Raw genomic sequence first — 25,108 nt, 5'->3', positions numbered from 1 at the left:
TAAACTAACACAATGTTAAATGTCGATTATATCTCAACAAAAATGGAAAAATGCAACTGATAATTAAAATGTAATTTTTTAAAAAATGAGAAGAAATTTTATCAGCTCATTTGAAAATGCACAGGATGAGTCTGAAGACAGAGGTTACAGCCTATACAATGAACACTTTCAACCAGATGATTAAAAGGAGAGAAAGGAAATTAATCTTCAGAGAAAAAAAGTACAAGGTGATCAGAAAGGGAATGACAAAAAGGAAAGTTTAGAAATAAATATTTAATACTTACACTCTTTTCTAAGTAAAGCAATTGGAGATCACAGGAGAGGTTTATAAAATCATCCTATCGAAAACACTACTTACTCCTTAAATCATTTTATCAACAATGTACAAGAGAAACCTACCTCTTCCTTTATCTGGACAGAGGATTTCTACAGACAGACACAGTTTAGTGATTTGTTTTAAATTGATTTTTAAATCAAATTAAAAAGTTTTAATTTGGGGAGTTTGGGGAGACTGTGTTTATTTTTTGATAAGCCACATCAAATTGGTGTTTTCCCCAGAATTTGTGGACATACATAAGTTCTGTTAAAACTGGTAATTGTTACTGTTATTGAAATTCAGTAGACTACTCTATTAGGGAGGTGAGGAGAGGAGGAAAACTGGTATGGTAGTAGTAGGGAATAAAAATGAAAGACTTTAAACTTATTTCTACTAAAAAGCTTGTCTGCTTGGATTTAGTAGTATGGATATGCCTGCATGAGGGCACAAGGTGTAATTATAATATCTCTCACACCAGTAAAATTTAATTGGATGCATCTGAGATGAGGCTTAGATGTAAAGGTCCCCAGTACCACATGAGGACTGGAAAAAGAAAACAAAATCGAGTTTGGGATTTATTACTATAGACAAAAGAATCTGAATTGATAGGGAAAATAAATATATTCAGGAAAAAAATTCACTGTGTACACACTAACTGGATTTTCCTTCAAATGAGGTGGGAAATAAGAATCCCTTTTAATCCTCAATTAAAAATTAGTCACTGAAACTGACCAACCAACTTATGATGATCTCCCTACACTCTGAACGCTCTTTTATAGCAAAAATGGCCTATAAAATTCCCTTGGGAACTTTCATTATAATTTATGTAATTTTGTGGTTTTCTTTGATAATACTTAGCACACTACTATTTAAAAAATAAATGCTTGGGGAACCGAATCAACATGGTGGAGGAGTAGGACATGGAGCTCACCTTCTCCCCACAGATACATCAAAAATACATCTATGTGTGGAATGACTCTCACAGAACATCTACTGAATGCCGGCAGAAGACTTCAGGCTTCGAAGAGAGCAAGAAACTCTCCATGTAACTGGGCAGGGCAAAAGAAAAAGAGAGAGAAAGGAATCGGGAATGGACCTGAACCTCTGGGAGGGAGCTGTGAAAAAGGAAAGGTTTCTGCACACTGGGAAGTCCCCACAGTCCCTCTGTCCACTGGCGGGGACAGAGGGGTAGCTTCAGAGCCTTGGAGGAGAGCACAGCAACAGGTGTGTGGAGGGCAAAGCAGAGACAGACCTGCACAGGTCAATGCTGACCGGCACTCCCCAGCCTGAGACGCTTGCCCGCTTGCCTGCTGGGGCAGGTGGGGGCTGGGTACTGAGGCTCGGGCTTTGGAGGTCAGACCCCGGGGAGAGGACTGGGGTTGGCTGTGTGAACAAAGCCTGAGGGGGGTAGGGTGCAGGGTGCCACAACTGAGGGAGTCTGGGAAGAAGCCTGGGCCCACCAGAGGCAAGGGACCATTGTTGGGGGGCATGAGAGGAGAAGGGTGGGCCTGCCATAGGAGCTTCTTTCTCTGCATGCTCACAGGCAGCAGGGCACTGCCTATATGAGCTCCAGGGGCAGGCGTGAGCCATGGCTGACATCTCGGACTCCAGAGGCAGGTGCGGAACGCTGCCGTTGCTGCTGCCACTTTCAAGGGTCCTGTGAGCGGGGGTGCAGATCACTGCCCTCACCTTTCCAGGAGCTGGCACGGCCCACCACTGCAGAGGGTCCCATGAAGTGGGACCAACTTCCCCGGGAGTGCGCACAGCCAACCACTGCTGACAAGGGCCCTGCAACCCAGTGCCAACCACTGCCCCCACCTCCACGGGGTGCGCAACACACCGCTGCCACCTATGGTCCCAAGATCTAGGGCCAACTTCCCCAGGGACACATGACCTGCTGCCGCCATTGCAGAGAAACTTGCGACCGGGAGCCAACTCTTGCCCCCGCCTCCCTGGGAGCGTGCACCTGCACACCCCGATCAAGGGGATAACAGCCAGCACATGCTAAGAAAGAGACAGCAAGCATCCAAACCAAAAACAGCACTCATGTCAAAAAAATACTGAACCCACACAAGCTACACAGGGATTCTCCTGCTTATAAATAGCCCTCTAAGACCACAGTAGATAATTGTTTCTCCTGAACTCACAGAGTAAGAGAAATATAAGCAAAATGAAAAAGCAGAGGAACCACTCTTAGTTAAAAGACCAAAAAAATTGCCTGCAGGGACAATGAAAAAGACCTCCTCAGTCTAATAGACACCGAGTTAAAAAAGGAGGTAATGAAAATACTGAAGGAATTAAGAAAGGCTATCAACAGAAAGGCAGATTACTGTAAAAAGGAACTTGAAACTACAAGGAGGAGACAATAAAAATTAGAAAATTCATTTGCTGAGACAAAAGCTGAGCTCAAGGCAATGAACAGCAGAATGAATAATGCAGAAGAAAGAATAAGTGACCTGGAAGATAGACTAATGGAAATTACCCAATCAAAACAGAAGAGAGAAAGCCAAATGAAAAAAAAAAAGTTAAAGCAACATAGGAGACCTATGGGATAATATAAAGCAGGTCAATCTATGCATAACAGGGATTCCAGAAGGAGAAGAAAGAGAAAAGGGGATTGAAGATGCATTTGAAGAAATTATGGCTGAAAATTTCCCAAACTAAAAGAAGGAAACAGATATCCAGATACAGGAAGCACAGAGGGTCAAAGAAGATGAAGCCAAACAGACCTACATCAAGACATATTATAATAAAAATGGCAGAAGTTAAAGATAAAGAGAGGATTCTAAAGGCAGCAAGAGAAAAACCAAGAGTTCTTTACAAGGGAACCCCCATAAGACTATCAGCTGATTTCTCTACAGAAACACTGCAGGCCAGAAGGGCGTACAAAATATATTCAAAGTCTTGAAAGAGAAAAATCTGCAACCTAGAATACTCTACTCAGTAAGATTATCATGTAGAATAGGAGGAGAAATAAATAATTTCTCAGACAAGCAAAAATTGAAAGAAAACAGCAATACTAAACCTATCCTGAAAGAAATATGGAAAGGTCATCTCTAAATAGAAAAGAAGCAGCAAGAAGAAATAGGAAGGAGGAAATCACAATTGGAAAGTAAATCACTTAAATTAGCCAGTATAGAGATCAAAAAGAAAAAAAAAAACAACCCTATTTGTGAAAGCAATGATAAACACAAGGAACAGCAAAGGGATAAACATGAAGATGTAGAAAGGGACATCAAAATCATAAAATGTGGGGAAGGAGAGTAAGAAAATGCAGATTCTTCTTCTTTTTTTTAAATGTGTTTGAGCCTATATGACTACCAGTCTAAAGCAAGCATATATGGGAAGGGGTTAACATACTTGAAAACAGGACAACCACAAATGAAAAACATACAATAGATTCACAAAAACCGAAAAAAGAACACAAGCATAAAATAAAAGGAAATCATGAAACCACAAAAAGAAAAACAGAAAAAGAAAGGAACAAAGAAGAAACAAAGAATCAACTGGAAAACAAGGTTTTAAATGGCAATAAATACATATATATCAATAATTACCTTAACTGTCAATGGACTGAATGCTCCAATCAAAAGACATAGAGTGGCAGATCGGATAGAAAAAACAAGAGTCTACAATATGCTGCCTACAAGAGACCCACCTTAGGGCAAAGGATACACATAGATTGAGAAAGAGGGAATGGTAAAAGATATTTCATGCAAATGGAAATGACAAGAAAGCAGGAGTTGCAATACTCATATCAGACAAAATAGACTTTAAAGCAAAGGTTATAAAGAAAGATAAAGAAGGATACTACATAATGATAAAAGAATCAATACAAGAAGATGATTTTGTACTTATCAACATATATGCACCTAATATAGGAGCACCTCCGATACATAAAACAAATACTAACAGATATAAAGGGAGAAATTGATGAGAATACAATAGTAGGAGACTTTAACACCCCACTCACATCAATGGACAAATCTTCCAGACAGAGAATCAACAAGGTAACAGAGGTCCTAAATGATACAACAGTTAGACTTAATTGATAGTTTCAGGATACTACATCCAAAAAAAAGCAAACAACAACACTCCACAAAAAACAGAATACACATTCTTTTTGAGTGCACACAGAACATTCTCTAGGGCTGACCACATCCTAGGTCACAAAACTAACCTCAACAAATTTAAGAGTACAGAAATTATTTTAAGCATTTTCTCTGACCACAATGGCATGAAATTAGAAATCAACCACAGGAAAAGAAACGAGAAAAGAACAATTAGTTGGAGACTGAATAACATGCTACTAAAAAACCAATGGGTCAATGAGGAAATCAAAAAGGAAATTAAAATATACCTTGAGACAAACAACAATGAAAACACAACCATACAAAATCTACGGGACACAGCAAAAGCAGTTCTTAGAGGGAAATTTATAGTGATATAGGCCTCCATCAAAAAACAAGAAAAATCTCAAGTAAACAACCTAAACTATCACCTAAAAGAATTAGAAAAAGAAGAACAAACAAAACCTAAAGTCAGCAGAAGGAAGGAAATAATAAAGATCGGGGAGGAAATAAATAAAATAGAGATTAAAAAAAAAAAGGAAAAAATCAACAAAACCAAGAGCTGGTTCTTTGAAAGGGTAAACAAAATTGACAAACCTCTAGCCAGGCTCACCAAGAAGAAAAGAGAACCCAAATAAACAAAATGAGAAATGAAAAATCAACTGATACCGCAGAAATACAAAAAACATAAGAGAATACTATGAACCATTATATGCTAACAAATTTCACAACTTAGAAGAAATGGATAACTTTCTAGAAGCATAAAGACCACCAAAATTGAATCAATAAGAAATAGATAATTTGAACAGATCAATCACTAGAAGTGAAATAGAATCTGTAATAAAAATACTTCCTACAAACAGAAGTCTAGGACCAGATGGCTTCACAGGTGAATTCTACCAAACAAACAAAGAACTTACACTGATTCTTCTCAAACTCTTCCAAAAGACCGAAGAGGAGGGAACACTCCCAAAGACATTCTATGAAGCCACCATCACCCTGATACCAAAAGTAGACAAAGATACCACCAAAAAAGAAAATTATAGGCCAATATCTTTGATAAATGTAGATGCAAAAATCCTCAGCAAAATATTAGCAAAAAGAATCCAACAACACATAAAAAAGATCATACACTATGACCAAGTGCGATTCATCCCAGGTTCACAAGGACGGTTCAACATATGCAAATCAATCAGTGCAATACAGCACATTAATAAAAGAAAAGTCAAAAACCACATGATTATCTCAAAAGATGCAGAAAAAGCATTTGACAGAATTCAACATTCATTCATGATAAAAACTCTTACCAAAGTGGGAACAGAGGGAACATATCTCAACATAATTAAAGCCATTTACGAGAAACCCACAGCCAATATAATAATCAACGATGAAAAGCTGAAAGCCTTCCCACTAAAATCTGGAACAAGACAAGGATGACCACTCTCACCATTTCTTTTCAACATAGTATTGGAATTCTTAGCCACAGCAATCAGACAAGAAAAAGAAATAAAAGGTATCCAAATTGAAAGGGAAGAGGTAAAATTGTCACTATACGCAGATTACATGATACTATATATAGAAAACCCTAATGACTCCACACAAAAACTACTAGATCTAACAAATAAATTCAGCAAAGTAGCAGGATAGAAGATTAACATTCAGAAATCGGTTGCATTCCTTTACACTAACAACGAAATATCAGAAAGGGAATGTAAACACTTTTTAAAATTGCACCCCCCCCCAAAAAAAAATTGAGGAATAAACCTGACCAAGGAGGTGAAAGACTTATATGCTGAGAACTATAAAGCATTAATAAAGGAAATAAAAGAGTATTCAAAGAAATAGAAAGATATCCCACGCTCTTGAACTGGAAGAATTAACATTGTTAAAATGGCAATACTACCCAAAGCATTCTACAGATCTAATGCGATCCCTATAAAATTACCCATGACATTTTTCACAAAACTAGAATAATCCAAAAATTTATATGGAACCATAAAAGACCCAGAAGTGCTAGAGCCATCCTGAGGAAAAAAACAAAGGCAAAACTCCCCAGACTTCAGACAATGCTACAAAGCAACAGTAATCAAAACAGTGTGGTACTGGTACAAAAACGGACATATGGATCAATGGAACAGAATAGAGAACCCAGAAATAAACCACACACCTATTGTCAATTAATCTTTGACAAAGGAGGTAAGAATATACAAGGGGAAAAAGAAAGTTTCTTCAGCAAATGGTGCTGGGAAAGTTGGACAGCTGCATGTAAATCAATGAAGTTAGAACACACCCTTACACCATGCACAAAAATAAACTCAAAATGGCTTAAAGACTTAAACCTAAGACAACATACCATAAAACTCCTAAAAGAGAGCATAGGCAAAACATCCTCTGACATAAATTGTACCAATGTTTTCTTAGGTCAGACTCCCAAGGCAATATAAATAAAAACAAAAATAAACAAATGGGGCCTAATCAAACTTGCAAGCTTTTGCACAGCAAAGAAAACCATAAAAAAAAAAGAAAGGCAACCTACCAAATGGGAGAAAATACTTGCAAATGATGCAACAGACAAGGCTTAATCTCCAAAATATACAAAAAACTCATGCAACTCATCAACAAAAAAACAAATAACCCAATTGAAAAATGGGCAGAAGACCTTAATAGACATTTCTCCAAAGAAGACATACAGATGGCCAATAGGCACATGAAAATATGCTCAACATCACTAATTATTAGACAAATGCAAATCAAAACTACACTGAGGTACCACCTCACACCAGTCAGAATGGCCATCATTAAAAAGTCTACAAATAACAAATGCTGGAGAGGATGTGGAGAAAAGGGAACTCCTACACTGTTGGGGAGAACTGTAAGCTGGTACAACCACTACGGAGAACAGTATGCAGGCTACTCAGAAAACTAAAAACAGAATTACCACATAATCCAGCAATCCCCCTCCTGGGAATATACCTGGACAAAACTATAATTCAAAAGATACATGCACCCCTATGTTCATAGCAGCACTGTTCACAACAGCCAAAACATAGAAACAACTTAAATGTCCATCGACAGAGGAATGGATAAAGAGGATGTAGTAAATATATACAATGGAATACTATTCAGCCACAAAAAGAACAAAATAATACCATTTGCAGCAACATGGATGCAACTAGAGATTGTCATACTAAGTGAAGTCAGAAAGAGAAAGACAAATATATGATATCACTTATATGTGGAATTTAAAATATGGCACAAATGAACCTATCTACAAAACAGAAACAGACTCAAGTTGGGCAGGGAGAAGGATGGACTGGGAATTTGGGATTGGTAGATGCAAACTATTACATTTAGAATGGATAAACAACAAGGTTCTAATGTATAACACAGGGAACTATATTGAATATCCTGTGATAAACCATAATATAAAATATAAAAAAGAATGTACATATGTGTATAACTTAGTCACTTTACTGTACAGCAGAGATTGGCACAGCACTGTAAATCAACTATACTTCAAAAAAAATTTTTTTAAATGCCAAACCTATAAAAAAAATAAATTGCTCTGAGCTGTCTAAAAAAAATTAATCAATCAATCAATAAGTAAAAAATGCTCCACAGGCTAATAATGGTAATATATAGAAAATAAGTCTTAGACTATTACCAAAATTACTGTAAAAGTCTAAGAATATAATTGCATTTAAAAAGATAAAATGAAAAAAAAGATAAAATATCTTCTAATAGTTATGATACTTTAAACAATTCGAATAATGGAATATAACATCTTTTAAAAGAAATCATTGTTAAGATTTCTTTTTTGTGTGTGAAAATCTGGCAATTCAAGTTATAGAATGTCAGGTCATTCAATATAAAAATTCCAGCAATTTATCATTCCCATCCTTGGTTATTTAAGGATTACATACTCAGGACTTAATAATGTGAGATTCCTTTTAAGTCAGAGCCTTTTCTAAGAGAGTGGAAGTAGAGACAGATTTTAAGACCAGATATTCTAGAATCCAACAAATCTATTCAACTCTGCTAAAACATTCTACTATGATATGACCTTAGAGAATTCAAAATAAGAAAGCTTATTTAGTTCCTATATATTAAGAGAAACAGGAATCTCTTTTGATTCCAAACTAGAAAAAAATTATAATTAGCTTATTGAGATACTACATTCTCTTAAAATTTAGATGTACCAGGTTGCCAAACTTGGTTTAAGACGGCATTACAACTAAGTAAGACACGGTTTTCACACATATGCTGATGTCTCAAGTTTCATCATGGCCACAAGTAAATAGTATTCAGCTGTATCATCTTAAATTTCCGTATTATTATAAAGCTTGAGAAAAACCAACCAATGCCATCTTTTTTTTTTTTTCTTTTTCTTTTGCGGTATGCAGGCCTCTCACTGTTGTTGCCTCTCCCGGTGCGGAGCACAGGCTCTGGACACGCAGGCTCAGCGGCCACGGCTCACGGGCCCAGCCGCTCCGCAGCATGTGCGATCTTCCCGGACCGGGGCACGAACCCGCGTCCCCTGCATCGGCAGGTGGACTCTCAACCACTGCGCCACCAGGGAAGCCCCCAATGCCATCTTAATTCCTAGCTTTCTAGTATTAATATTAGGACAAGTACATCTTCTACGAAAGCTGAGAACAGAGTAACTTACCCTGTCATGAAGAGTCCAGCCAACATATTTTAGGTAACTGTCATTTAGGAAGGCATCACTATACATTTTCATCCATACTCCAATTTCTTCAATACAAATGGCTCGAATCTCAGCAATAGCATCACTAGAGAAGGAAAAAAAGAGTCAAACCTCTGATTAATACCCAAAGCTAGAAAGTACTTCATACTCATTTTCAGCAAGCAATAGATGTCAATATTATCCAAATACCGTTTTTATATCTGTCCTCGCAAAGGTCTCCAACTTGAATATCTTCTATTTTTTATATGGCTTCTATAAAATAAAAACCACCAATACCAAAAAAAAAAAATGCTTCTGGAAATCATCTTATTTTGACTCAACTGCTCTATTTTCAATGGACTAGGAAATGACATTTGGAGCTTTCTGAAAGCCTCACAATTATTATAGGATCAATACACATGTTAAAACTTCTGAGGAACCAGAGTATCAACATCCAAATACAGGATAATGGAGAACTCAAAACGTGTTTCTCTAAATAACTGTGACTCTTTCTAAGCTAGTACACATCTAAAGAATTAAAAAATAATTTTCATGAACAAAAAATTAGTATCTATGAGGTAAAATTGTAGCAGCCTGTATTATTTGAAAATGTACAGTAGTTTACAAAACCAAGACCTTGAAGTAACTGCACAGGGAAGAAGAATAATTCACATTTAGTCACAACAGAACAATCCTGGTGACCACACTATGAAGTGGTAGCAGAACGAACCCCAAAAGTCAGGTCTCTGGCTCTGTGCCCAGACAGCTTTTCACCTCACCATAAGCATCTACTACAACCCTCCTGGAATTACTTCTACTCTAAAATCTGTGAACCATGAACAAATACAGTGTTAATATTTTTACCTTATCTTTCAACAGGATAATAACTCTGGCTAAAAAAAACTCGTATTATACAATTAAGATAAATCCTTTCTTTTGTAGATCAATCTTAAAGGTTTCTGAGTTACCATACATGAATAATTTTTAATTCTCCAATTTACACAAGGCAATCATCTGTCAAGGAGCTTTCCTTAGTTTCTCTTTTGTGATAAAATGAGTGCTAGTATTCTAATATTTAATTCTCTGCTCTAATAAATCTTAGTTCCTTCTAAGTCCATGTCATTGCTTAAAGAATAAAAATGTGAGAAACTTTCTCTTTCAAAACCATACTACCAATTACAGTCTTTAGTTTTCCTACACTTTTGCTGTTGTTTATACCTTTTTCTCATGGAGAGATTCTATAGCACAGAGGCTAATGATACAGGCTTTGGAGTAAGACATCCTGAGTTCAAATCCTGACTCTGCTATTTACTAGCTGCAAGTTATTTCCCTCTTTCTTAGATTTCCTCACCTGTAAAACAGGGATAATAACTGAACCTAGACCTCACAGTGACTGTGAGGATAAACTCACTTAATAAAAGTATCAATAAAATACTTAGAACTGTGCCTGGTACCTACTAAAACTTTCCATCAATGTTCATTATTATAATCTTTTAATTGTCATCAATCTAGACATTCATAGATGATACAATATAAAAAGTAGCTTAAAAACTGTGAAAGAATGTTCCTTGACCTTTAAAATAATGAATGTGAATGGTTCAAGGGTATTTCTTTTCTTCTAAATATGAAAAATTTCAGACATTACAAAGTTATTATGCTTTAACTTCATATATATTGTTTTAAATATTTTGAAACTTTACATACATTGTATCTTATAGGCTTCCTCTCCAACTAGATTTTTTCACAAACCAGTTTTGCAATTTATACACACTGATTCATATAGCTCCAAGTCCAATAATATTAACTTTAACTGATGTTCAGTGTTCCTTTCTATAAATAAATTACAAATTACTTATACATTCTCTCAGTGGCAGATATTTAGGTTGTTTCCAAGTTTTTGCTTTTATTAACAATGAATGGCATAAGCATTCTCGTACATGTCTGCTTGTGTAAGCGTTTCCCCTAGGGCAGTGTTTTTAAAACAGTGCATTACTACCTACCAGCACATTATGAAATAAATTTAGTGAGTGGGGAAAAAAAAGTATTTGGGATAGAAAATACTAAAATGCTTCACATGGGGTAAGGCAAGTAAGTATTTTTTCTTGGAACATCTGTGTACTTGATGTAGGAAATGGTCAGTCAAGTCTGTGAGACACTGCTGTTATACTTAGAAGTGAAATTTACTGGGTGAGAAGGAATACACATCTTCACCTGAATTAGATATTAACAAATTTCTCCATATAGTGCTTTCATCCCTGCCTGTCACTTGGTATTGTTCTACTATTTTATATAAATTTCTACTTCTAAGAACTACAAGTTCATATACTTTGTCTTCTACTGGGCTGTACAAATAAAAAAAAAATAACAACAGCAAAAATAAAACAAAATAAAATAGCTCCCCTCCAAAACCAAAACATAACCACAAAATACCCAAATCCCAAAGATCAATTACACTTATTCTCTGCTGAAATACGCTTGTACAAACCAATCAAAAAAATTAAAGCAAACAAAACCAGGCTGAGTTTTTTATTACACAAGCTCAGAGAAGTAGGGTAAGGACACAATGAATAGGTATGGTATTTTGATTAAAACTATAGTGACTACTAAGTACAGTAACTCATAATACATAGCTCAATCATTCTTCCATTCATTACCATTGGTATTACCATTATCTCTGGTATTGAGATTATAGGTGGCTGATTCCCAAGGCTAGAGAATATAAAGGCTTAGCTTTATTTCAGTAGGAAAATATTGCTCAAAATCTTTTTTTATAACCATTTCTATGTCTAAGCCTAACCTCTAATACCTTTTTCTCATGCTTATTAGACTGCCAAAAGCTCATGTTCTTGAAACACAGCTCTTCTCTGTAAGCACTGCCAACATTTAGATACAGCTTATTTTCTTGGAATCCCAGTCCTTGTCTACTTCAGATGTAGTCTGACGCCTCCCACTTTAACTTAAAATGTTTTTCATATCCTTTTTAGATTTACAATTTGACTATGTATGTAAGACAGCCCATTCTACTACTATTAAAAGTCCCTAGGTGATTTTTCTCCTATTTGGGTTTTGGAGCTCTAATCTACTTTGCTTGCTGATACTACCCTATTAATCATTCTCTACATGTAACTATATTATGTAATTACAGATTATACAGTAAAATAAGAATTTCTTTGTGGTGGTCTTAAAATGTCCACAAATTTTCTGTTACTATTCCCTTTGGTGGAGACACATGCTTCTTTTCTTGAATATGGGTGTACTTAGTAACTTGTTTCTAATAAATATAATTCAGTGGAAATGATGAATTTTGGCATCTGAAGCTAGGTCAAAAAAGACATAGTGACTTTTCCTTTGCTCTCTCTCTTGGATCAATCTCTCTCAGGAAAGCCAACTGCCACGTCTTAAGGACATTCTAGTTGCCTTATAGAGAACTCAATGTGGTGAGTAACTAGGTCTTCTTCCACCAGCCATGTGAGTAAGCCATATGAGAAGCAGATGCTCCAACCACAGTCAAGCCTTCAAATGACTGCAGCCTCAACCAAAGTCTTGACTGCAATCTGATGAGAGAACTTAAGCCATAACCCCTTAGCTAGGCCACTCCCAAATTCTTGACCCATAGTAACAATGAGATAATGTATGCTGTACCAAGTTTTGGGGTAAGTTGTTATATGGCAAAAGATAACCAATATTCTTAGTTTTACTGTTATTGAAGGCCTTTACCAATTGAGCCATAACCAATCTTCTTTTAGTTTGGTCTATGAATGAGTTCTTTAGTCCAAATAGCTCAACTGCACACATTACATGTCTGTGGTGACTCCTACACTCACAGTGCCCTCATTCCACTCTGATTACCTACAATGATTATTCTTTCAAGCTCTAGTAAACTTTCAGGTCTTCCATGATTCATGGCACATCCTCTTATTACCATAGATAGCTTTCTTCTTGCCTTCTAGGAACTAACATTCTATTTAAGTAAATGAAGTACAAAATGGAAATGCAGTATATTTCTAAATATTCCCTGACTTACTATATATATATATATATATATATATATATATATTCCCCCCCCCCTTCGGTACACGGGCTTCTCACTGCTGTGGCCTCTCCCGTTGCAGAGCAACAGGCTCCGGATGCGCAGGTCCAGCGGCCATGGCTCACAGGCCCAGCCGCTCCGCGGCATGTAGGATCTTCCCAGACCGGGACACGAACCCGTGTCCCCTGAATTGGCAGGCGGACCCTCAACCACTGCGCCACCAGGGAAGCCCCTACAATATATTTTTTGATATACAGATATTTTTCTCATATCTTAGAGATCTTCAGGCTTTGATTTTTATATTACATTTATTTTTAACACCTTAATCTCTATTTCCAAAGGTCTCACTCTATTTAGAAAGATAACACTTAGCTGCAAGTGTCTGGAAGTTTCCAAAGCAAAGATTAAGTAGGGGGCAAAAAAGTTAGTAAGACAACAGGAAATGTATAAAGAAAATCACGAGATGAACGAATTTTCATAGTTCTAGTACTGGGGCCTTGAAATGAACAACTAAAAATGAAGTTAGAATACACTTTACTTGCAAACTCAAAGAAAGAAAAAAACTAGAAAAGAATAGTTCTGGGGCAATTAATCCTCTGCTGTAGCTCTTTTTTAAAGCATAAAAGAATAATTATGTTTATTTCTATGGAAAACTTACCTAATTTACTGATCCTCAGTTAGTATGCCTTTATTTTAATATCTAACAATAATCTAACAATTTAAATCTAACAATTAATTTAATCTTAATTTAATTTTAATTAATATTTAATTTTTGAAGTTGGGGTGGCAGGAGAGAAAAAGCATTAACTTAAAGTGTCATCTCTCCACAGCACTTCTATTTCTAGTATGTACATGCAGTAACATTCTCCCTTAATCAATAAAGTGGACTAAGTGATACTTCTGGAAAAACCAATGATTGGTATCCATGACATGCTGATCACTTTGGCAGGCAGGTCATACTCTCACCTATATTTTCAACCCTCTTTTGAGGAACTGAAATTTTTTAAAATAAATTTATTTATTTAGTTTATTTTGGCTGCGTTGGGTCTTCGTTGCTGCACATGGGCTTTCTCTAGTTGCAGCGAGCAGGGGCTACTCTTCGTTGCAGTGTGCAGCATTCTCATTGTGGTGGCTTTTCTTGTTGTGGAGCACAGGCTCTAAGTGCGTGGGCTTCAGTAATTGTGCCTCCTGGGCTCTAGAGCACAGGCTTAGCAGTTGTGGCACAAGGGCTTAGTTGTTCCACGGCATGTGGGATCTTCCCGGCCCAGGGCTCGAACCCATGTCCCCTGCACTGGCAGGCAGATTCTTAACCACTGCACCACCAAGGAAGCCCAGAGGAATTGAAATTTTAGTGTACCAAAAGTGAGCTATGACAGATTCAATACTAGTATGCAAGGTCTGATTAAATTAAAAAATCAATAAGGTAACAGGAAATTAAAGAATTGTTGCTTTTATGAGAATAATAGGTTGAAAATTTTGGCAAGACTCAGAAAGGGTGGGTCACTAAAATGAAATAAAGGCTATGTTATTTTGGTGTTGAAGACTGAAGTAAAATCATAAAAAATGATATGGATTCTGCATTCAAAATTGTGTGGCTGAGCCAAGATGGACAGGATTTATGCTTCTTCCACTTGAAAAAATTAAAAAGCTGCATAAAATACATAAAATAATATTTTTTAGGTGTTGGATATCAGGCAGAGCAGGGCAGTGGTATAGGCAGGGGAACGTATACAGAGCCTGGGTATTTCCCAAAGTTGAGGAAAAGAAGCTGGGACTCTAAAGGACAAGGTGGTTAGATTTTACAAGGCACAGTACCAGAGATGCACAGAGAGAGTGAGCGCTGGGCATCTGCAGAAAGACCCTATCAACTCTTCAGCTGAGTATAAAGAGCATGTACATGTGAACAAACCACTCAATGCTGGGGAAAGAATGGAAAGAGCAGAGAGGGCAACCTCTGGAGCAAACATAGGGTTTGGAATACTTTGTGTTCCAGTGAGGCAGAGCAGAAAACCCTTGTAATTCACAGGGCATCAAGAAAAGTACAAAGAATCGTTTTTTCTTAGTATCTGGGTAAAGTTAACCTTAGACTAAACACTGCCCTGGTCCACTTAACAAACCTTAAATAAAGTCTTGAAAAGATCAAACATTAATTATGTCCCAGAGAAAAGTGGATGAGTATCTTTAGAATACATTGTCTGGTACCCAACAAAACAAAATCCACAGTGGTTGGCACCTAATAAAATTGCCAGGCATTCAAAGAAAATGACCCATAATAAGGGGAAAAATTAATCAAAACTAACAGAATCAGAAATGACACAGATGATAAAACTAGTGAAACAGAACATTAAAAGTTACAACAAAATATATATATTCAAGAGGCTTGAGGAGAGCCTGGAGGTAATAAAAGAAAAATGAAGAAAACGACCCTGAAGAACATCATGACAAAATTGTTAAACTAGTTACAAAACAAAAAAAAAATTTAAATGTAACCAAGAGCAAAAGATAAATTAACTACAAAGGACACAAGATAAGAATGACAGCAGTTCTAGTTGGAAACAAGCCAAACCAGAGATAATGGATCAATTCCTTTAAAAGACTGAAAAAAAAAAGGTCAACCTACGATTCTATACTAAGAGAAAACACCTTTCTTCCCATCCCCCCAAATAACTCAAAATACCAAAGCAATCTTTTTAGTTTTCTGGAAATAGATTCAAAATGTTGAGAAGTATTTACTCATAAAAAGCTGATGAAATTTGGGCCCCAAACAGCAAAAATCTATGGCATTCTTGAATGGACATAACCCCTTCAAACACCCTAAAACTCAGAGCAGCAGGTGTAGTGGAGGTAGCAGGATTGGGAATGCCCATGAAAACCATGGTTTTAAGATGAGGAAGCTGACTTGATTGGTAGCAACATGCTAAATACCAACACCCAGGGAAGATTTCAATAAAATGAGCAAACTCTGTAAGAAATAAATAGGGAAAATAGCAGAGTTCTGCTAGCCTAAAGCTACAGTCCAGGAGAGATAAATTCCTCAGATTAAGTCCAAGTAAATTATTCAAAAACAAAACCCCCAACAATAGGACAAACTTCAGGGGAAAAAAAAATCAGAATCCAAATTTGCTAAGATATATTTTGTAAAATGCACAGTTTTTAACAAAAGATTATATGATGTACAAAGAAAAAGGGAAGTAATACCTATACTTGGAAATTGAAACAGTCTAAAGAAACTGTCTCCGAGTGGGCCCAGCTGTTAAATTTAGCAACGATTTTAAAGCAGATCCAATAAATATAATCAGATTATATTTAAAGATGCTATATTCAAAGAACTAGATGAGAACATGACAAGGCCTCAACCAACAGTGGATTATGATAAAGAAACAGCAACTATAAAAATAGGACCAACTGAAAAGTACAATAACAGAAATAAAAAACTCACCATATGGTTTCAGCTGCATACTTGAGTTGACAGAAAAAAAACACTGAACCTGAAGATAGGTAAACAGAAATTACCCAAAGAATAGAGATGAAAAACATTGAGGAAGGAAAAACGAGAGAGAGAGAGTGTGTGAGAGCGCGCACATGCATGTAAGCTCCAAAAGCCTAGGAAACAATATCATGTATACCAGTATATGTGTGAAAGGAGTACAAACAAAGAGAAATGGGTAAAAAATACTTGAAGAATCAACTGCTAAAAGTTTATGAAATTTGATGAAAAACATGAATCTACAGATCCAAGAAGGTCAACAAAATATTAGTAGGATAAACACAAAGAGGTCTATATCTAAACACATAAGCAAACTGTTGAAAGCCAAAGAAAAATGGGAAAAAAAGAAGAAAAGAAAATAAAAGCTACAAAAAAAGTGACTCATAAATGTACAGGGGAACAGCAAGATTAACAATTAATTTTTTACTCAGAGACAATGAAGTCCAGTAGGTGGTAGAAAGGCATTAAAAGTGTTAAAAGAAAATAAAACTGTCCACCAAGAATTCTATATCCAGCCAAACTATCTTTCAAATATGGAAGATGAAATAATGACATTTCCAGATAAACAAAGACTGCTAGGACACTTGCCTTATAAGAAACTGTAAAGAAAGTCCTTCAAACTGAAAGGAAGTAACTCTATACAATAACTCAAATTCATAGAATAAAATGAACAATGCTGGAAATGTTAACAACAGGGTAAAAAGAGAAGATAGCATGAATATTTCTTTGTTTAATTTCATTGAAAATCTTAATATTGTATATACTGACAATAGTTAAAATGGTAATGTTGGGATAATACCAAATAGAGATAAAAGATATTTGACAATAATAGTACAAAGGAAGAACAAGAAAATGGGGCTATACTGGAGCAAAGATGCTACATTTATGTGAAATTAGTCATGCTAATGGGATGTAGTTTCTGTAGCAACCATAAAGAAAATAACAGAGATTGTTCAATGCATAAAAACACAAGATCCAACTCTAGGCTGTCTATAAGAGATATATTTCATATTCAAAGACACAAACAGTGAAAGGATGATAAAAGATACATCATACAAAAAGTAACCATAAAAGAACTTAAAGATATATTATTATCAGGCAAAGAAGTCTTTGAGACAAAAAAAAAAAGTCATACTAAAAAAGAACATTTCATAATGATAAAAAGGTTTACAGGAAGATGTAACAAAACAGCAGAATATATCCTTTTTATATGCACATGTAGTTTTTTTTTTGGATAATCCAACTGATTAAGAAAAAAACAAGGCCCATAAAGTATAAAATGATTTAAATATCAATACCTGAAAGTGTGTTTACTAACAACAATGCAATTAAACTAGAAATTAAGAAGAGAAATTAATTTGGAAAACCTCCAAATATTTTGAAATTAAACAAGAAAACTTAACAACCCATGAGTCGAAGAAGAAATCACAAATAAAATAAGGAAATACTTAGTTCTGAATAAAATTTAAAATACAACATATTTGTTGTATAAAAAGTCATGGTATGTCACTAAAGCGGTACTTTGAGGGAAATTTATAGCTTAGCATGCCAGATAAGAAAGGAAGAAGGCTATACAAATCAACAATCTACCATAGGAAACTAAAAGAAGACAAGTAAATTAAAACTAAAGCAATCACATGGAAGGAAATATTAAGGTTGAAGCAAAAATCAATGAAATAAAAAAATACATAGAGTCAATGAAAGCAAAAGTTTATTCTTTGAAAAGATCAATATAACTGATAAACCTTTAGCTAGGCTGACTGACCAACACAAAAAAGAGAGAAGATACAAATTACAAAATCAAGAATGAGTAAGGAGACATCCTACAGAAATAAAAATGATTATAAATATCATAAATAACATTATACAAACAAATGTGCAATATGCATGAAATAAAGTATTGTCTGAAAGAGACAAATTACCATAAAGAATCAACAAGGAATAGAAAATTTGGATAGATCTATAATAAGAAGTTTATTTAGTAAATGAAAATCTTCACACAAAGGAAAACCTAGGCTTAAAGGACTTCCATGGTGAATTCTATCAAATTAATAAAACAAGACAAAACCAAAAAAAACAATCTTCCATAAACTCTTTCAGAAAATAGAGCAGGAGGGAACATTTTCCAGTTCTCTGAGGCTAGTAAGCATATTAATACCCCATATGAAAGTAGACACAAAAATCCCTAACAAAATATTAGCAAACTAAATTCAGTAGCATAGAAAAAACATTATATACCATGACCATGTGGAATTTTCCCAGATTGCAAGATTGGTCTAATATCTGAAAATGAATATAATACCTTATATCAATAAAAAAGCCTGTATTTTTACCTCAATTGAAGCAGAAAAAATGAAATCAAACAATCAATCACAATAAAAACACCTAACAAAACCAGGTTAGAAGGGAATCTCATTCTACTAACAGGTATCAACATAAAAAACTTACAGCTAATGACATTATACTTAATTTTAAAGACTAATTATTTTCCCATTAAGATCAGGAATAAAAGTAAAGCTGTCCTCTCTCACCACTTTTACTCAATATTGTACTGTAGATTCTATTCAGTACAATAGGCCAATAAAAAAATTAAAAGCGCCTTTGTTCACAAATGGCATGATCCTTTATGAAAGAAGCTACAAAAACAAACTACAGAACTAATGAAAGTATTTTATAATTTTGCAGCAATAAAATAATATTTTACATATTAATAAGGAAGAGTCTAGAACAAAAATTAAGGACACGATTCCCATTATAACAAAATAAAAATGAAAACAAAAATAAATTTAACAAAAGTAGTATAAGACGTACACTGAAAATAATAAAAACTGCTAAGAGAAACTACAGAATATGTAAATAAATGGAGATACAACCTATATTCACAGAATGGAAAATTCAATATAATGAGGAAGGAAATTCTCTCCAAATTGGTGTACTGATTCATTATATTCTCTATCAAAATTCCAGCAAGATTTTGTGTAAAAATTGACAATCTGATTATAGAATTTATATAGAAATGTAAAGAATCTATAATAGTCATAACAATTTTGAAAAACAAAGTAAAAGGACATAAAACTACCTAATTTTAAAAACTTACTCTAAAAGAAAAATACTGTATGCTCTCACTTATATGTAGGCTCTTAAAATGCTAAACTAATAGAAATAGAGAGTAGAAAGGTGGTCACCAGATGCTGGGGTGGGGGGAAACTGGGGAGATGTTGGCCAAAGAGTACAAACTTCTAGTTATAAGATAAATAGGTTCTAGGGACCTAATGTACACCATACCATGGCGACTACAGTTAACAATACTGTAGTACACAGTTGAAAGTTGCTAAGGGAGTAATTCTTAAATGTTATCACCACCTAAATTATAAAAGGTAATTACTTGAGATGATAGAGGTATTAACTAACCTTATTGTGATAATCATTTCACAATATATTATGTGTTTCAAAGGATCTTGTTGTACACCTTAAACTTACATATGTTATATGTCAATTACATCTCAACAAAGCTTTTAAGAAATACCTTAAAAGTATTGTAATCAATACAGCTGGTAAGAGTTTAAGGACAAATTAGAAAATTCAGAAATAAAACTTTGCATTCATGGTCATTTGATTCCCAAGAAAAGTGCTAAAGCAACTCAGCTGAAGAACAGCCTTTCACCAATAGTGCTTGTAAAAATGAATACCTATATGCAAAAAGTGTCCTTATATCGCACTATAAACAAAAATTAACTTAAAAAAATCATTCATATAAATTAACTTAAATGATTAAATGATTAAACTTCTAGAATAAAACACAGAAGAACAGTTTGGGTTAGGAAAAATGTTCACAGATATGACATCAAAAGCATGACCATAGAAGAAAAATTGATAAATTACTGCATTCAAATTGAAAACTTTTGTTCTTCAAAAGGTATCATTAAGAAAATGAAAGGAAAGCCAAAGGCTGGGGAAAAATATGAAAATCATTTATGTGATAATGCACCTGTATCAAGAATACAAAAAGTACTCCTACAAAATCCCTCTTGATAATTGTTAGAATAAAAAGACAGACAATCAATACAGATAGAAAAGACTTCAACAACAACCATCAACCAAGTTTGACCTAATTGACATAAAAACAAAACCAATGATACATACTCTTTTCCTATGCAAATAAAAAATTTATCAAGATAGAACATACTATGGGCCATAAAACAAATATCAATAAACTTAAAAGCATTCAAGTCACATAAAGTATGTTCTCTGGCTAGAATGAACTTAAGTTAGGAGACAATAACAGAAAGTTCTGAGATATTTGCAAATATATACCAAACTTCTAAATAATCCATGACCCAAAGAAACAAGTCCAGATGGAAATTAGAAAGTATTCTGAACTAAATGAAAATGGAAACACAACATATCCAAATTTAGGGGATACAGCTATATAGCACGGCTAAGAAAGAAATTTATAGGAGTAAAAATTAATAGGAGAGAGAAAAGTAAGGCCTTATATCAGTGATCTCCATTTCCCCCCTGAGAAACTAAAGAGCAGAGGAAGGAAACCCAAAGAACAGTAAAAGAATAGTAATCAAGTGAAACAGAAAGCAGAAAAATAAAAATTTCTTTTCTAAGAAAATATAAATATAATTGATTAGCTCTAGACAGACTGATATGTGAGAGATGAAACCACCAATACTATGAACAACTTTATGCTGATATTTCTTGAATATACTTCAACAACTTAGATGAATCTATCATTTTTTTGTAAGACAAACTGAACAGTCTTATATCTACTAAAGAAATTTAATTTGTAGTTTAAAACATCCTTACAAAGAAAACTCTAGAACCCAATGGTTTAATTCCTATCAGAGGAAGAAATAATACCAATTTTATTCAACTGTTCCAGAAAATTAAAAAGGAGAGAATACACCACAACTCATTCTACAAAGCCAACATCACATTGGTACCAAAAACAGTCAGAGACACTCAGTAAAATAAAAGAGTTATAGATATATATCCCCCTTAAACACAGATACAAAAATTCCTAGGGAAATTTCAGCAAATGACATCCAACAAGATAAAAAAAGAATAATAGAGAAAGGAGTGGCCAAGATGGAGGAGTAGAAAGATGCTAAACTCACCTCCTCTCACAAGCACACCAAAATCACAATAATTTTCAGAACAATCATCAATTGTTGTAAGATGTAACTTACATCACTGAAGACTGTAACTTACCAGAAAAGATTTTGTACAACAAAAGACATAAAGAAGGAACCACAACAAGACCAGCAGGAGGGGCAGACTCGCAATATAATCAAATCCCATACCTGGGTGGGCAACCCACATACTAGAGAATAATTGTATTGTAAAGGTTCTCTCACAAGAGTGAGAGTTATGAGCCCCACATCAGGCTGTCTAGGTTGGGGGTCCAGCACTGGGCAGAGAAGCCCCCAGAGCATTTGGCTTTAAAGGCCAGGAGGGCTTGATTACAGGAGGTCCACAGGACTGGGGAAAATAAAGACTTCACTCTTAAAGGGTGCATACAAAATCTCACGTGCACTGGGGCAAAGGGCAAAAGCAGTAATTTGATAGGAGACTGGGCCAGACCTACCTGCTGGTCTTGGAGGGTCTCCTGTGGAGGCGGGGGGCAGCTGTGGCTCACTCTGGGTACATAGACACTGGTGATAGACATATCAGGGAGTATTCATTTGAATGAATGCTTGGGGAGGCTAACATCTGGCTTCGGGCATCAGCACAAGAGCTGGCCCCATCCAATAGCCTATAGGCTCCAGTGCTGGGATGCCTCAGGCCAAAAAACTAACTGGATGGGGACACATCCCCACCCATCACCAGACAGGATTCCTAAGATTTCCTGAGCCAACATCCACCTAAAGACAGGCCTCTAGACAAGGCCCTGACCAACAGAGGGCCAAAACCCAGCTCTACCCCTCCCACTAGGAAGCCTGCACAAGCCTCTAGACCAGTCTCACCCACCAGGAGGCAGACACCAGAAACAAGAAAACTACAGTCACTCAGCTTGCAGACTGAATTTGGAAATGCAGGCCAGACATTACCCTGGGACCAGCTAGGCCCTGGTCCTTGGATTACAGGAGGGGAGTGCACTGCTGGGAGCCATAGGATGTAACCTACAGAGGCGCACTTCTACAAGGTCGAGACATCACTGAAGATATCAAACAGGAAATCAAAAATTACCCTGAGACAAATGAAAACAAAAACACAACAATCCAAAACTTATGGGACACAGGAAAAGCAGTTCTAAGAGGGAAGTTTATAGCGATACAAACTTACCTCAGGAAACAAGAACAATCTCAAGAGAAATGTAACCAACTTACCACACACATAAAAATACAAATAGCAATTTAGACAAAATGAGGTGACAGAGGAATATGTTTCAGATGAAGGAACAAGACAAAACTACAGAATAACAACTAAGTGACATGGAGTCAGGCAATCTACCTGAGAAAGAGTTCAGAGTAACGATTGTAAAGATGATAAAAGGTACTGGGACGAGAATGGATGCATGGAGCGAGAAATTAGGAGTTTTTAACAAAGAATTAGAAAATATAAAGAAGAACCAAACAGAATTGAAGAATACGATAACTGAAATGAAAAACACAATAGAAGGAATGAATAGCAGACTAAATGAGGCAGAATGTATCAGTGAGCTGGAAAACAGAGTAGTGAAAATCACTGCCACGGAATAGAAAAAAGAAAAAAGAATGAAATGAAATGAGCAAGTTTAAGAGAACTAAAGCACACTAATATTCACATTATAGGGGTCCCAGAAGGAAAAGAGAGAGAAAGAGCCTGAGAAAATATTTGAAGAGATAATAGCTGGAAAGTTCCCTAACCTAGGAAAGAAAACAGTCACCCAAGTCCAGGAAGTAGAGAGTCCCATACAGGATTAACCCACAGAGGAACACACCTAGACACATTGTACTCAATTAACAAAAGTTAAAGATAAAGAGAGAGTATTAAAAGCAACAAGGGAAAAGCAACAAATTAAATACAAGGGAACTACGATAAGGCAGAGTTTCCAGCAGAAACTCTGCAGGCCAGAAGGGAGGGGCACAATATTACTTAAAGTCATAAAAGAGAAAAACCTATAACCAAGAATACTCTACCAGCAAGGCTCTTGTTCAGATCTGATGGACAAACCAAAAGCTTTACAGACATGCAAATGCTAAAAGACTAGCTTTACAACAAATGCTAAAGGAACTAGGCTGAAAAAAAAGGCCACAACTAGAAACAAGAAAAGGACAAAATTGAAAAGCTCACTGGTAAAGGGAAAAATATAATAGGGGTAGGAAATCATCCATATACAAAGCTGGTAGGGAGGTTAAAAGACAAAGGTAATAAAATCATTTGTATCCAAAAAAAACAATGACAGTTAAGCGATACATAAAAAAATTAGATATAAAATATAAGATCAAAAACAGTTATTGTGAGGGGAGGGGAGTACAAATGCAGGGTATCTAAAATGCATTTGAAATTAAGATATCAACAACTTAAAACAAAAACATATATATAGACTGCTATACAAAAACCTCATGGTAACCACGAACCAAAACATGTAATAGATATACACACAAAAAAGAAAAAGGAATCCAAACATAACACTAAAGACAGTCACAAAGGAAGAGAACAAAAAAAGAAAGGAGAAAAAAAAGACCTACAAAAACAAGTCCAAAACAATTAACAAAATGGCAATAAGAACATACACATTGATAATTACCTTAAATGTAAATGGATTAAATGCTCTAACCAAAAGACACAGACTGGCTGAATAGATGCAAAAAACAGGATCCATATGTGTGCTGCCTTCAAAGAGACTCACTTCAGATCTAGAGACACATACAGACTGAAAGTAAGGGGATGGAAAAAGTTATTCCACACAGATGTAAATCAGAAGGAAGGTGGAGTAGCAATACTCATATCAGACAAAATAGACTTTAAAATAAAGACTGTAACAAGATACGAAGAGGGACACTACATGATGATCAAAGGATCAATCCAAGAAGAAGATATAACAATTGTAAATATATATGCATCCAACATTGGAGCACCTAAATATATAAGGCAAATGATAACAGATGCAAAAGGAGAAACTGACTGTAACAAAATAACATTTGGGGACTTTAACACCCGACTTACACCAAAGGACAGATCATCCAGATAGAAAATCAATCAAGAAACACAGGCCTTAAATGACACCTCAGATGGACTTAATTGATATTCAGAGCACATTCCATCTGAAAGCAGCAGAATACACATTCTTTTCATGTGTACATGGAACATACTCCAGGACAGATCACATGCTGGGTCACAAAGCAAGCTTTGGTAAATTTAAGAAAACTGAAATCAGATCAAGCATCATTTCTGACCACAACTCTATGAGGCTAGAAACGAACTTCAAGAAGAAAACTGTAAAAAACACAAACATGTGGAGGTTGAACAATATCCTACTGCACAACCAGTGGTTCACTGAAGACATCAAACAGGAAATCAAAAA

General features: G+C 35.4%; 1 protein-coding gene across 4 annotated transcripts in view; it reads right to left on the bottom strand.

The window, feature by feature from the left end:
* Positions 1–25,108, bottom strand: part of STAG1 (STAG1 cohesin complex component) — a 441,577-nt gene that overhangs the window by 115,758 nt on the left and 300,711 nt on the right. For all 4 annotated transcript variants that reach the window (XM_089910049.1, XM_022582560.3, XM_089910050.1 and 1 more), the window contains one exon: positions 9,056–9,179. In XM_089910049.1, coding sequence (XP_089766175.1) covers positions 9,056–9,179 — 124 coding nt within the window. The remainder of the gene's footprint in view (positions 1–9,055; positions 9,180–25,108) is intronic.

The sequence above is a fragment of the Delphinapterus leucas genome, chromosome 4 (genome assembly GCF_059928025.1).
Source record: "Delphinapterus leucas isolate spDelLeu-1000000601 "Yukka" chromosome 4, BTC_Dleu_Yukka2, whole genome shotgun sequence".
Taxonomy (NCBI): Eukaryota; Metazoa; Chordata; class Mammalia; order Artiodactyla; family Monodontidae; genus Delphinapterus; species Delphinapterus leucas.
Note: the sequence above shows the minus strand (reverse complement) of the source record. Positions and strands in the feature narration are given on the sequence as shown.